The following is a 13,839-nucleotide window of genomic DNA, read 5'->3' on the forward strand; positions in this document are numbered from 1 at the left end:
TTTTAAGTATTTAGAGTCAGAGGAAGTTGCTTGAGAGTCCCTTATTGTACATCCCTCTTTCTGGTATTTTACCGGGATCACAGCATAATTGATATTTCAACACATGCTGGTAAGTCACCACATTCAGATACTTTTCTTTCTTGAATATTTTTACCAGGCACCCCGTGCAGGGATATTAAATTATCATGTGGGAGCTGTTAACTCTCAGGCTTATCTCATTCTCTGGGGCATCTCCTAGTTGACTTTGGCTCAGCAAACCCTTTAAAAATTATTTTAAAAATAATCATACTTTGATAGAGAGTTGTTGCAAAAAAATCTATAGGGGGGTCCCATATACCCTTCACCCCAGTTTTCCCCAATGGTAACATCTTATATAACTATAATGCAATATCACAATAAGAAAATAAAGATATTGGTACTATCCATGGAGATTATTCAGATTTCTCCACTTTTATATGCACTTACGTGTGTGTGTGTGTGTGTAGTTTAATGCAATTTTATATAACAACTGCCACAATCGAGATACAGAAGTGTATCATAAACATAAGGCTCCTTCCTGCTATCCATATGGAGCCGCACCTATCCATCCTACTTATACCTAACCTCTGGCAACAACCAATTTGCTTTCCATCTCTATAAATTTGTTACTTCAAGAATGTTTCACAAATATAATAATACATGTTTTCACTCAGCATAATTCCCCTGAGATCCATCCAAGTTGTTGCATGTATCCATAGTTCACCTTTTTTTATAGCTGAGTATTCCACAGTGTGGATGTACCACAGTTTGTTTAACCATTCACCAGTTGAAAAAAATGTGGGCTGTTTCCAAGTTTTGGCTATTCATGTACAGGTTTTTGTGTGATCTATAAGGTTTCATTTCTCTGGGATAAATGTCCAGGAGTGCAATTGCTGGGTCATATAGTAAGTGCATGTTTAGTTCTTGTGGCAACTGCCAAATTGTTCTCCAGAGCGCTTAACTATTTCACAACCCCACCTCCAGTAAATAAATGATCCAGTTTCTCAGTATCCTAACCAGCCTTAGTATTGTCACTATTTTTTTCAACCACTCTGATAGGTATAATATGATAAGATATTCTGATATCTAATTGTGGTTTTACTTTTCATTTCCCCAATGGCTAATGATTTTGCACATGTTTTCATGTGCTTATTTCCATCTGTATACACTCTTCAGGAAATGTCTGCTCATGTCTTTTGGTAGGCTTTTGAGAGTTCACATCCATGTCTATCAATTATCCAATAAGGTTCAGAACCCACTCACAGCAATTCATCAATGTGCATACATAGTTTTCCCAGAGAGTTATAACATAACATACAACATAATAGCATTTCTGATACATCCTTCTTCACCAGTTTAGAAGGGCAAAATAATACATGCTCATTATAAAAAAATTAAACTTGAAAGAACAGAAAAAATACACATTGCCAAAAGTCTCACCATATAGAGATAACCACTGTTAATATTTGGTGAGCATACTTCTAGATTTCTTTCTGTATGTAAATGCTCTGCACACTTAAAAACTCACCAATTTATATAATTAGTGGGATACTATTCTGCACCTTGTTTCTCAGGAGCATATATTATCGACATCCTTCCACACTAGTATAGACTTTCATTATCATCTTAATGCCTGTATAGTAACCCACTACGTGTGTATGTTTACTTAACCAGCTTCCCTATTAATGGATATTTAGGTCGTTTCCATTTCTTTTTGCTATTATAAACAATGCTTTAAATAGTGTTCTTGGCTGGGCTTGGTGGCTCACACCTGTAATCCCAGCACTTTGGGAGGCTGAGGCGGGTGGATCACTTGAGGTCAGGAGCTGGAGACCAGCCTGGCCAACATGGCGAAACCCCGTCTCTACTGAAAATACAAAAATTAGCCGGGTGTGTTGGCACCCGACTGTAATGCCAGCTACTTGGAGGCTGAGGCAGGAGAATCGCTTAAACCCTCCTGGGAGCAGAGGGTGCAGTGAGCCAAGATCGCACCATTGCACTCCAGCCTGGGTGACAAGAGCGAGACTCTTTCTCAAAAAAAAAAAGTTCTTGTGGGAATAATTTTTTAGATTTTTATAATTATTTTCTTAGAGTAAATCTGTGGAAGTGGGATTGCTGAGTTCGTCATATATACATGTACGTATATATGTATGCACGCTGATATATATATACACCTATGTACTATGTCAGTTTGTAAATGTTTAGGAACTGCCTTTTAGAAATATTGTGTCAATTTACATTTTCCCCTGCCCCGCTTAAGTAAGATTCTTTTTTTTTTTTTTCTGAGATGGAGTTTCGCTCTTGTTGCCCAGGTTGGAGTGCAATGGTGTGATCTTGGCTCACTGCAACCTCTGCCTCCTGGGTTCAAGCGATTCTCCTGCCTCAGCCTCCTGACTAGCTGGGATTACAGGTGCGTGCCACCATGCCTGGCTAATTTTTTTTTTTTGCATTTTTAGTAGAGATGGGATTTCACCATGTTGACCAGGTTGGTCTCGAACTCCTGACCTCAGGTGATCCACCTGCCTCAGTCTCCCAAAGTGCTGGATTACAGGCGTGAGCCACTGTGCCTGGCCTTAAGTAAGATTCTTACAAGGTTTTTACCTTTTTGCTTGTATTCCCCTTCCAGTGAATTTTTCTCTTTTTATTAAGGATTGGAACACATAGTCTAAAGAATTTTTTTTTTTCACTGTGTCACCCAGCCTGGAGTGCAGTGGCACCATCATAGTTTACTGCAGCCCCAAACTCCTGGGCTCAAGGGATCCTCTCTTTCACCCTTGGAGTAGCTGGGACTACAGGCATGTGCCGCCATGCCAGGGTCCAAATAACTTTTTATTGTTTAAAATTTTTAAAGCATAAACAGATGGAGCACAGGGCTCTGTGAAGTTAGATCAGTAAAAGTCCCATACCTATAAAACGGCCATCTTCTACACTTGTTCCTCCAGGACATCTTCTGCTTCAACAGCTTTGTGGTCTGCTTCAACAGCTTTGTTATCTGGCCATCTAGCCTGCTACCACAATGCCCATGGGGAATGATAAGGACAAGCAGCACACCAATGACATTTACTTGTGGACAAAAGAATTAAGATTAGGAGAAAAAAAATTCCAAGATTACTACCAGTACACCAAAACTTTAAAGATGAAGAGCTGTGGCATGGAAAGTATACATAAAACTGCAAGTCCTACTTGCAAAGTTAGAGATTTATTATAAAGTTAGATGATATTGCAATTGGTGGTCATTCAGATGCTCTCCCCCTCTTTTGTTTTTCCATTTGATCAAAGAATGAAGTATAGCATTTTAATTGTGATCTAGAGAAAGAATAACATACACTGACATACTTCCTAATTTGAAGCTCGAGTTTTATGGTAGTCATTGGGCTTATTTTTCAAGGTACAACAGAAATTTGGTTTAATGGTTTAATGAGCATACCTTTTACATGATGATGTTAATATATTTTTGCTTACAAACTTCCTTAGATGGATTAAGCAATGCAAAGACTGAATGCAAAATGTTGTCTTTTAGTATTTACAAAGCACGTTCATGTACATCTAACACTAGATAAGAATTCGGTTACAATATGCATCCACTTATTTCTAACACTTCCTCAGCAGAATTTTTTTCATTGCTTTATGCTTATACCTCTAACTGTTCAGCAACATCCCTTCCCCTTCCTCACTTCCACAAAATTTTCCTAGATTGTAGAAAACTAATATGAATACGTTTGCAAGACACTTAAGATGCATTTTTGGAGTTCTGGAAATTCTTGTAACTTTGAATTTGCAGTGCTAGATATAACAGCGGAATTTTGCAGCTACTGTGTATCTGGCTTCTTATTAATAGTGCAATGGCAAAATGCCTCATTAGTAGAGCTCTTCCCCTTCCTAGGCATTTTAGCCTCTATTTGTTTCTCCGTGCGGGTATTCTGAAGCAGACTGTTAGCTGAATGCGACAGAAGCAGGTGGGGTGGTGGCCAATCAGAAGGGCCAGGTTCCAGTTCTTCCACAGAACATTGGTTGTATGACCTTGCACACATCCCTAACATTTCAGCTTCATTTTATTTAAGACTAGGAGGTTGGAGACCTCATAAAGGTCCTTCAAATATAAAATTATATGAAAATCATTCATAAACTCACGTAAAAATTTACAGTTTTTGTCAGGCATTCTACTTGCAAAGGCACACCCTAAACATTTAATTTTGAAAAATCGGTGACTATGCACAAAAAGTAGTAAAATGACACAGGAATTAATAGAAATCCATCATTACTCATTTAGCGTGTAAAGAGAAAACGCTCAATGTACACTTTTTCGGTCCTGAAGATGATTAATTATAGTTCTCTAAACCTCACATTTAGCATCTCTGTGACCTCAGGCCTTTGGGATTACTTCTAAATAAGACCAAACAGGTCGAAAGATCTGTAATTGTAATTTATTTTAGGTCAGTGGTTCGGTGGAGGCTTAGGGGTCAACGGTCCAGCACTCCCAGTATTTCTTGGAGGGTGTTCAGCAGTTTCCACACCGGCTGATTCTAACTCTTATCTGCAGGGAAGCGTGTCACTCTTTGGAATGAAAGACAGCTCCGTATAAATGACTTGACCAAAAATGGGTGCTCATCTCAGACGCAGGGCAGGGACTATTGTAATTCCATCCTCGACTCGCAGCAGGAAGTTAAGTCCTCCTAAGGGCCAGGCGGTCGGAGGACCAGGCGGGGAGGTTACAGGCACCGAGACACCCAGGCTGGCTGGACCCTCCCACCCTGTAATGATGAGGGGAGATGCTCCCTGGGACAGCCCCCTTGAAGCTTCCGGCGACGGGGCTGGGATCCGCCTACCCTTACTCAGGGGCGAGCCCTGTCATACGCGTGGAGGCGGCCACTACCTTCTAGGGGGAGGGGCGTTCCCGTCGGGCGTAACCGCCCCGCCCCCGCCCCGCCCCGGGGGGCCGTTGGGGACGCTGATCTGCAGGAGGGGGCGGGATCGGAAAAAATCCGGTAGCTCCAGACCGGTGTCCCGTTGCCAGGCGATGGGGAGGAGGCGGGGCCGACAGGAAAGAGGAGCCGGGCTCTGCGCGAAAACGGCACCCTCCAGAGCCGCGGCCGCGCAGCCGCCTTTCCTCCCTCTCAGGGCTGTGCGCCCAGGTCTGCGCCGCGCTCCGCCTCCAGCCGCGCGCAGACTTGCGCACGCGTCGTGAGAGCGGTCGCTTCCGTCCTTCGCTGGGCTCCCTAGGGCTGCGCGTCGGGCCAGCGGGGGCGCCGCAGCCTAAGCTGCCCCGGAGCCGGTGAACCGAACGGCCTCGAGGGAGGGGCGTGGGGAAGGCGGCGGGAGGAGGAGCGCACGGGCCCCGGCTGCCGTGCCCACCACGGCTGAGGAACATGGTTTTCGAGTCGGTGGTCGTGGACGTGTTGAACCGGTTCTTGGGGGACTATGTGGTGGACTTGGACACGTCCCAGCTCTCTCTGGGCATCTGGAAAGGTAAGGAGGCCGCCGCCGCTCCCCGGCCTCTCGTGCTTCTCGGCCATCTCGCTGCCCGAGCGGCGTCCTGCGTTCTCGGGGCTTCGAGCACCTTGCTCGCCGGGTGCAGCCACCTGCCGCCGCCCGCCTCTGGGTCAAGTTACGTAAAGCCGGGTGGCAGTTCCCTGGCCTCCGCCCTCGAGTTGTTTATATTTTGGGGGAAAGGAGAGGGTCGTGAGTGCGGGATGAAAAGGTCTATATTTTCCGAGCGGAGCGGACTTGCCGTGGGCTCCGTGGGTCTGGCGTTCAAGTCCCGGCGAGGGGCCGTTCTCTACCCCTGGCCCCGCACGGTCCGGCTTTAGCCGCGCGGGGCGAGGAGGCGAGACGACGCCCTCCTGAGCTGGGTCCCATCCCTGTCCTTTTCCCCCCTGGGTTTATGACGAAGGCCCCAGAAATCCCCCGCGTGTTGCATGCTGCCTCGCACGTGAAGGCAGGGCGCTGTGACCGGGGACGCCCGCTTCCTTGCTTCCCCAGCCTCAGTTCCTGGCTAGACCCGTGGTGCTTTCTGCTCTCCCCCTTCCGGCCCTAGGACCCGGACCGCGGCTCTCTAGCCTGGGTTCGGCCGATAACAAAAAGGAAACTCACGTGCAGAGTAACTCAAACAGTTGCTTGTGTGGTTGCAGTTAACAGCCTGACCCAGGAATGTGTCGCATTTTCAAGGCTTTAGGATATGTGGGTCAGAGTGAATTGCCGAATTTTAAAGAAAAACCAAGGCGTGCGGTGCAACGTCTCAGACCTGCAAAAGACCGGGCTGAACAGGGCCTTACGCTGCCTCGGTGGTGAAGGACCGAGCTTTCCTAGTGTCCGTTTAGTTTGGTATTCTGCCTTACTGAGAGCCTCATTTTTAGTGTTTCCATCTGTTTTTGCATTATGCGCTTGTTTATTTTAAACACCCGCTAGAAATTAGACTCCTTTATGAAATGAATTTCCCAGGCCAAAGTGAGGGTTAATTTTGTGTGTGAATAGTGTGTGTGTTTAAATATATATTTAAAGTAATTTATTCTTGTCTGTGCACACACTTCCAGTCTTCTTCTAAAATACTTATCTTGACTCTTCTCGTTTATGAGATAATGTAAACAGGTAATTTAGTTTGATTTTAAAGAATGTTACTACGGTGGGGACCTAGTATCATGATGGAGAGTGAGTGGACTACAAAAACTAGGGAGATAGTGATAGCTGCTCAGCCTGTTTGATTAGTACGAGAAACTTGCAGGCTGTTTATGCTGCTTCTTAGTTGCAAAGTGAAAATAAAATTTGTCTCCCATGTACCTCAGAAGGAAGCCTTAAGAATACTTGAGGTGAACTTTGATCTGTAGTGGAATCTTGCTTCCACATTCAGGGTGGAGGTTTGTTTAGAGTGTGATTAATCAACTTATTTATTTATTTAAAATTTACATGCAGTAAAATTCACTCTTGTGATACCGTTCTGTCTTGACAAATGCTAAGAGGCATGTATCCACCACCACAGTAATGACACATAAAAGGTTCATCAAGCCTCCTGAATTCTCTCAGCTGCTCCTTTGTAGTTGACCTCACCCCGCCACCACGCCCGGCTAATTTTTGTATTTTTAGTAGAGAGGGGGTTTTCCAATGTTGGCCAGGCTGGTCTCAAACTCCTGACCTCAAGTAATCCGCCTGCCTCTGCCTCCCAAAGTGCTGGGATTACAGGTGTGAGCCACTGCGCCCGCCTGACTGTAAGTATTTATCTGTTTGCTCGTTGAAGAATATTTCAGTTTTTGGAGGTTATAAATAAAGCTGTCATAAACATTCATGTACAGGTGTTTGTGTGAACATAATTGTTATTTCTCTTGGATAAATACCTAAGAGTGGTTTTAAATTGGGTTGTACTTTTTTTTTGAGATTTATTTCATATACCATAAATTTCACCCTTTTAAAATGTACAATTCAGTGTTTTTTAGTATAGTCACAAAATTGTACAACCATCACCACTCTCTCATTCCAGAATATTTCAGCACCCCAAAATTAAATCTTATGCCCATTAGGAGTGACTCCCAATTTCCTCCCTTCTCACTACTCCACCTCTGGCAACCACTAATCTACTTTCTGTCTGTATGGATTTGGTAGTTCTGGACATTTCATTTAAATGGAATTATATAATATGTGGCCTTTTGTTTCTGGCTTCTTTAACCTAATGTATTTTCAAGGTTCCTCCATGTTGAAGGATGTATGACTATTTCATTTGCTCTTATGGTTGAATAATATTCCATTATATTCATAGACCACAATTTATTTATCTATACTCACCAGTTGCTGGATGCCTAGATTATTCCTAAACATCCACCTTTTGGATATTATGAATAATGCCACTGAACATTCATGTACAAGTTTTTTTGTGGATGTATGTTTTAAATTCTCTTGGATATATATATACCTAGAAGTGGAACTGCTGGGTCATATGCTGACTTTGTGTAACCTTTTGAGGAACAGCCAAACTCTTTTTCCAGAGTGTTTGTTTTCTTATTGTTGAGTTTTGAGAGTTCTTTAAATATTAAGGATACAAGTTCTTCATCAGATACGTAATTTGAAAATACCTTCTCAGTCTTTTCCCATTTTGTCTTTTGCAGAGCATACATTTTTAATTTTGGGAAAAGCCCAGTTTATAAAACATTTCTTTTATGAATCATGGCTTTTGGTATTCATATCTAAGAAATCTTTTCCCAACCCAAAGTCAAAGATGTTCTCCTATGTTTTCTTAAGGAAGTTTTGTAGTTTTAGGTTTTGGATTTCTTTTTGTATAAGGTGTGTGATATGTGTTGAAGGTTGAGGTTCATTTGTTTGCATGTGGATGCAAATATCCAGTTGTTCAGCACCACTTGCTAAAAAAGAGGATCCTTTCTCTATTGAATTACCTTTGCATTTCGTAAAAAAAAAATCAGTAGACTTAATATTGTGTGGCTTTAGTCTGTCTCAGCAATCTGTGTGTCTGTCATTTCACCAATACTACACTGTCTTGATAACTGTGTGTTTGTAGTTAGTCTAGAAATCAGGTAGTGTGATCCCTCTAACTTTAGTCTTTATCAAATAATTTAAAAAATAACAAGTCATTGTCCAGGTGTGGTGCTCATTCCTGTAATCCCAGCACTTTGGAAGGCTGAGGCGGGAAGATGGCTTGAGCATAGGAGTTTGAGATTACAGTGAGCTCTGATCATGCCACTGCATTCCAACCTAGGCGACAGACAGCGAGACTCTGTCTCAAAATAAAATAAAATAACATGTCAGTGTTTTATTTATAGAAATTGGTTATGTTTTGATAAATGAAACTTTAAATAATAGCTGGAGTTTTTAAAAAAATATTCTTTGAGAATTTCAAAAGTAGTAATTTGATAAATTTGGAGGATTTTTAAAAAACATTGTTTGAAAATTTCTGTAATAGAAACTAGGTGGCCAGGCGTAGTGGCTCATGCCTGTAATCCCAGCACTTTGGGAGACCGGGGAGGGTGGATCCCTTCAGACCAGCCTGGCCAACGTGGTGAAACCTCATCTCTACTAAAAAAATAAGATACAAAAATTGGCTGGGTACTGTGGCGCTCGCCTGTAATCCCAGCTACTCAGGAGACTGAGGCAGGAGAATCACTTGAAGCTGGGAGGCATAGGTTGAAGTGAGCTGAGATCACACCACTGCCCTCTAGCCTGGCTGACAGAGCGAGGCCCTGCCTCAAAAAAAAAAAAAAAAAAAAAAAGACAGAAACTAGATGCTGCATAGGAAAATTTTAAGATAATATTTTATGGTCTAACGCGAAGGACCTATTGATAGTTGTAAATGTGTGCTTTTGCTAGGCTTCTAAAATAATCCAGCAAATTTCAATATTAGCATGTTACTATAATAGTATCAATTAGTATTCAGTCATTACTAATAGTGGATGGTGCTCTGAAAATTTGTTGCTGAGATGGATTCTTTGGAAATCAGAATGCATTTTCCCGTGGAAGCATTCTTATATATGAATGAGGAGTTTTCCAAAAACCTGTTTAACTATAATGCAGCAGAAGAGTGCTACTGTACTGGGTTCAATACAGTAAGTAGACTCACTGCTAGAAGACTCTGTCTTACAGGGGATGAAAAAGGAATTGAGCTTCATTCCAGGACTGACTCTTGGCAAATTTTGATGTTGGTAAGGTATACTTTTTATACACTTCTATTTATAATTCTCCCTTCCCATGTATCATCTAGTTAGAGAGATGGTAATATTTCATAGACTCATCTGAAATTTATCTTCCCAACTTTCTCCAGCAATTTTCTTTTTCTTTTTCTTTTCTTTTTATTTGAGACGGAGTCTCGTTCTGTCACCCAGGTGGGAGTGCAGTGACGCAGTCTCGGCTCACTGCAACCTCTGTCTCACGGCCTCAAGTGATTCACCTGCCTCAGCCTCCCGAGTAGCTGGGATTAAAGGTGCCCACCACCATGCATGGCTAATTTTTGTATTTTTAGTAGGGGCAGCATTTCACCACGTCAACCAGGCTGGTCTCGAACGCCTGACCTCAAGTGATCCACCCGCCTTGGCCTCCCAAAGTGCTGGGATTACGGGTGTGAGCCACTGCGTCTGGCCGTTTCACATATTTTCTTTAAGAGCTAGGCTGCATCAGAATCAGCCATAGGTGCTTGTTATGAATACAGATTTTTGAACCTGCCCCCAGAGATTATAAATTATTTATCTGGAATAGGACATGAAAATCTTTTTTTAAACAAATGACACTGGAGACTGTGATGCACAGTTGGGTACATTTTAAGAGAACATTAGGGGGAAAAGTATTAGAATTTTAAATAGACAAAAGCAGTAGTCAAAGTGGCTTGTGTGATAGAATTATCATTTGTAACACAGGAAGTACCTGTACTTCATAGTCCCTTCTTAAGTTAGCCTCCTTTGTCTCTATTTTGTTTTCTCCGAAATCACGATACTTAGACAAATTTGTAATTTTTTTGATAATGCCTGACATCTTTATGTAACATTAGAAGTTCAGATTTCTTATCTATTAACTAACATACATATTCTGTTTTTGAAATGTTAATCTCCCAGTTTTCCCTTTATAATAGAATCATGTGTTTAGTGGCCACTTAGCTGGATACCCCCATGATACCAGAAGCAGTACAGAAGATGAAGATTCAGTTAGGATACAGTTTTTGATTTTTAAGGAGTCATTCTTCTGTGCCCAGAATACACTAGGGAGCCAAACAAATGATTCTTACAGTCTGGTGTTAATGACCAATTCTAATTCCTTATATATTATTTTTATATTTATGTTCTAAGATACTGTAATAAAACTTTAAAGACTGTGAAACATTTTATTATAAAAAGTGTTAGGAGATTTTACAGTACCTCTCCATATACCCATTATCTAGATTCTGTTGTTAATATTATGTATTAACAGCTTTATCGAGGTATAATTGACATGCAGTAAAATACACGTTAAAGTCTACAATTTGATAAGTTTTAGCATATATGTCCATGCAGGTAACAATCATCACATAATAATGAACATATCTATCATACCTAGAAGTTTCCTTGTGCCTTTTTGTAAATGGTAGCTTCTAACCCTCCTTGTCCCTTATACCCTTCTTGTCCTCAGGTTTTTGCTGATCTGCTTTCTGTTACTGCATATTAGCTTGAGTTTTCTAGACTTGTATAAATGCGATTGTACAGTTTGTATTCTTTCAGTCTGGCTTATTTCAGCATAATTATTTTGAGATTCATCCATGTGGTAGTACAATCAATAATTTATTCCTTTTTATTGCTGACCATAGCAAGTGGTGGTGAGGATGTGGAAAAACTGGAACTCTCTATTATATGTCTCCTGGGGATGTAAAATGTTAAACAACTTGGGAAAACAGTTTGGCAATTTCTTAAAAAGTTAAACATACATCAACCATATTATCAAGCCATTGCGTTTCTACATGTTTACCCAAGAGAAATGAAAGCATATGTTCATACAAAGATTTGCACACAAATGTGCATAGCAGCTTTATTTTTAATAGCCCCGAATGGGAAACAGTCCAAGTATCCACCAACAGGTGAATGGCTAAACAAACTGGCATATCCATATAATGGAATACCATTAATATTTAACCACACATGTTTTGTCACATACCTGTTCATCTGTCCATCTCTCTGTCCATGCAGCAATTCATATTATTAAATGTATTTCAGAATAAGTTGTAGAGATGAGTTCATTTCCTCCTAAATACTTCAGCATGTATATCATTAATTAGAGTGCAATATTTGCTTAGTTTTTTTCCTTTTGAGGTAAAATTTATGTAGAAGAAAATATACAAATTTTAAGTGTACATTGACTGAGTTTTGACAAATACATACACATGTGTAACTCAGACCCACTCAAGATATAGAACATGACCATCACCCCAGAAAGTCTTTTTCCTGACCTTTCCTAATTTATTCCTACCCTCATCTTCAGAGGCAACAAATATTCTAATTTTTTTTTTCTGTCATACATACACATCTATTCTGCTTTGCTGAGAGTGTTTTCTTTTCCTTCAAGAATGTTGGGGCCAGGCATGATGGCTCATGCCTGTAATTTCAGCACTTTGGGAAGCTGAGGTGGCCAGATCAGTTGAGGCCAGGAGTTCGAGACCAGCCTGGCCAATATGGTGAGACCCTGTCTCTACTAAAATTACAAAAATTAGCTGGGTATGGTGGCGGGCACCTGTAGTCCCAGCTACTTGGGAGGCTGAGACACGAGAATCGCTTGAACATGGGAGGTGGAGGTTGCAGTGAGCCGAGATCGTGCTACTGCACTCCAGCCTAGGTGACAGAGCAAGACTCTGTCTCCAAAACACAAAAACAAAAGAATGCTGGATTTTGTCAAATGTTTTTTTCTGCATCTATTACTATTATCATAGGATTTTTTTCTTCTTTAATCTGTTGGTGTGATAGATTACATTCATTGATCTTTGAATGTTGAACTAGCCTTGCATACCTAGAATAAATCCCATTTGGTCATGACGTGTACGTTTAGCCCTCAGTATCTCCAGGGGTTTGGTCCCAAGACCTGTGCAGATACCAAAGTCCACAACAGGGAGGGCATGGAAGCTCCCCACCACCTTACTTTGCCCTGTCCATCTCTTTATCTGTATCCTTTGTAATATCCTTTATGATAAACTGTTAAATATAAGTATTTCCCTGAGTTTTGTGAGTTATCCCAGCAAATTGTCAAACCAAATAAAATCAGGTGCGAACCCTGATTTATAGCTGGTCAGTCAGAAGCACAGATCACAGCCTGGGACTTGTGACTGACATCTGAAGTGAGGGGCAGTCTTATGGAACTGAGCCCTTACCGTGTGGGATATGACATTATCTCTCTTTTTTTTTTTTGAGACAGAGTCTCACTCTGTCGCCAGGCTGGAGTGCAGTGGCGCAATTTTGGCTCACTGCAACCTCCGCCTCCCGGATTCAAGTGATTCTCCTGCCTCAGCCTCCCGAGTAGCTGGGACTACAGGCGCCTGCCACCACACCAGGCTACTTTTTGTATTTTTAGTAGAGACGGAGTTTCACCGTGTTGACCAGGATGGTCTTGATCTCTTGACCTTGTGATCCACCTGCCTTGGCCTCCCAAAGTGCTGGGATTACAGGTGTGAGCTACTGCGCCCGGCCCGATATGACACTGTCTCTAGGTAGATAATGTCATTATTTAATTGAATTATAGTTGGTGTCTGTTGGAGAATTGTTTAGGGATTGGGGGAAAAACTTCACATATCTGGTTATCTAAGGGTTCTGTGTTGAATATGAGAGTAGAGAGAAAAACCTTTATTTTCCTTTGACAGTATCTATCATATTTATAGCTGTTTTCTGTTTCTTATACTTGTTTCCTTTTTAAACAGTCTTCCCCTCCTCTTTTGCCTTCTCTGGTTTTAATTGATCATTTGATATGATTTAATTTTTTTCTCCTGTCTTAGCATACCAATTATACTTCTTAAACAATTTATTTAAGTGGTTGTCTTACAGTTTGTGCTGTTCACTTAAAACTAGTCCAAGTCCACGTCCAAATAACATTATAGGTCAGGTACAGTGGCTCACGCCTGTAATTCCAGCATTTTGGGGGACTGAGGCTGGTGGATCACTTAAGGTTAAGAGTTCGAGACCTGCCTGGTCAACATGGTGAAACCCCGTCTCTACTAGAAATACAAAAAATTTGCTGGGCATGGTAATGTGTGCCTGTAGTCTCAGCTACTCAGGAGGCTGAGGTATGAGAATCGCTTGAAGTGGGAGGCAGTGAGCCGAGATTGTGCCACTTCACTCTAGCCTGGGCGACAGTGCGAAACTCTGTCTCAAAAAAAAACAAAAACAA

The 13,839-nt window shown here is 41.7% G+C and overlaps 2 protein-coding genes across 7 annotated transcripts in view; one reads left to right on the forward strand and one right to left on the reverse strand.

Moving 5' to 3' along the window:
* Positions 1 to 4,427: 4,427 nt before the first annotated feature.
* Positions 4,428 to 5,890, reverse strand: LOC129043412 (atherin-like). Of its 2 annotated transcripts, none has more exons than XM_054500063.2 (2): positions 4,892 to 5,890; positions 4,428 to 4,572 (listed from the first exon to the last, which is right to left on the reverse strand). In XM_054500063.2, the coding sequence occupies exon 1, from the start codon at positions 5,384 to 5,386 to the stop codon at positions 4,895 to 4,897; it is 492 nt and encodes a 163-aa protein (XP_054356038.1). In that variant the 5' UTR covers positions 5,387 to 5,890; the 3' UTR covers positions 4,428 to 4,572; positions 4,892 to 4,894. The 2 variants fall into 2 exon arrangements, with proteins under 2 accessions (XP_054356038.1, XP_054356037.1); XM_054500062.2 differs by having other exon boundaries at positions 4,428 to 4,691; positions 4,892 to 5,844.
* VPS13A (vacuolar protein sorting 13 homolog A) overlaps positions 5,020 to 13,839 on the forward strand; it is a 249,091-nt gene continuing 240,271 nt past the window's right edge. For all 5 annotated transcript variants that reach the window (XR_010123324.1, XM_054500058.2, XM_054500059.2 and 2 more), the window contains exon 1: positions 5,020 to 5,484. Coding sequence is in view for 4 of the 5 variants with exons in the window: in XM_054500058.2 (XP_054356033.1) it covers positions 5,385 to 5,484 (100 nt within the window). In the remaining variant the exon portion in view is untranslated. The remainder of the gene's footprint in view (positions 5,485 to 13,839) is intronic.

This window comes from Pongo pygmaeus, chromosome 13 (genome assembly GCF_028885625.2).
Source record: "Pongo pygmaeus isolate AG05252 chromosome 13, NHGRI_mPonPyg2-v2.0_pri, whole genome shotgun sequence".
Lineage (NCBI taxonomy): Eukaryota > Metazoa > Chordata > Mammalia > Primates > Hominidae > Pongo > Pongo pygmaeus.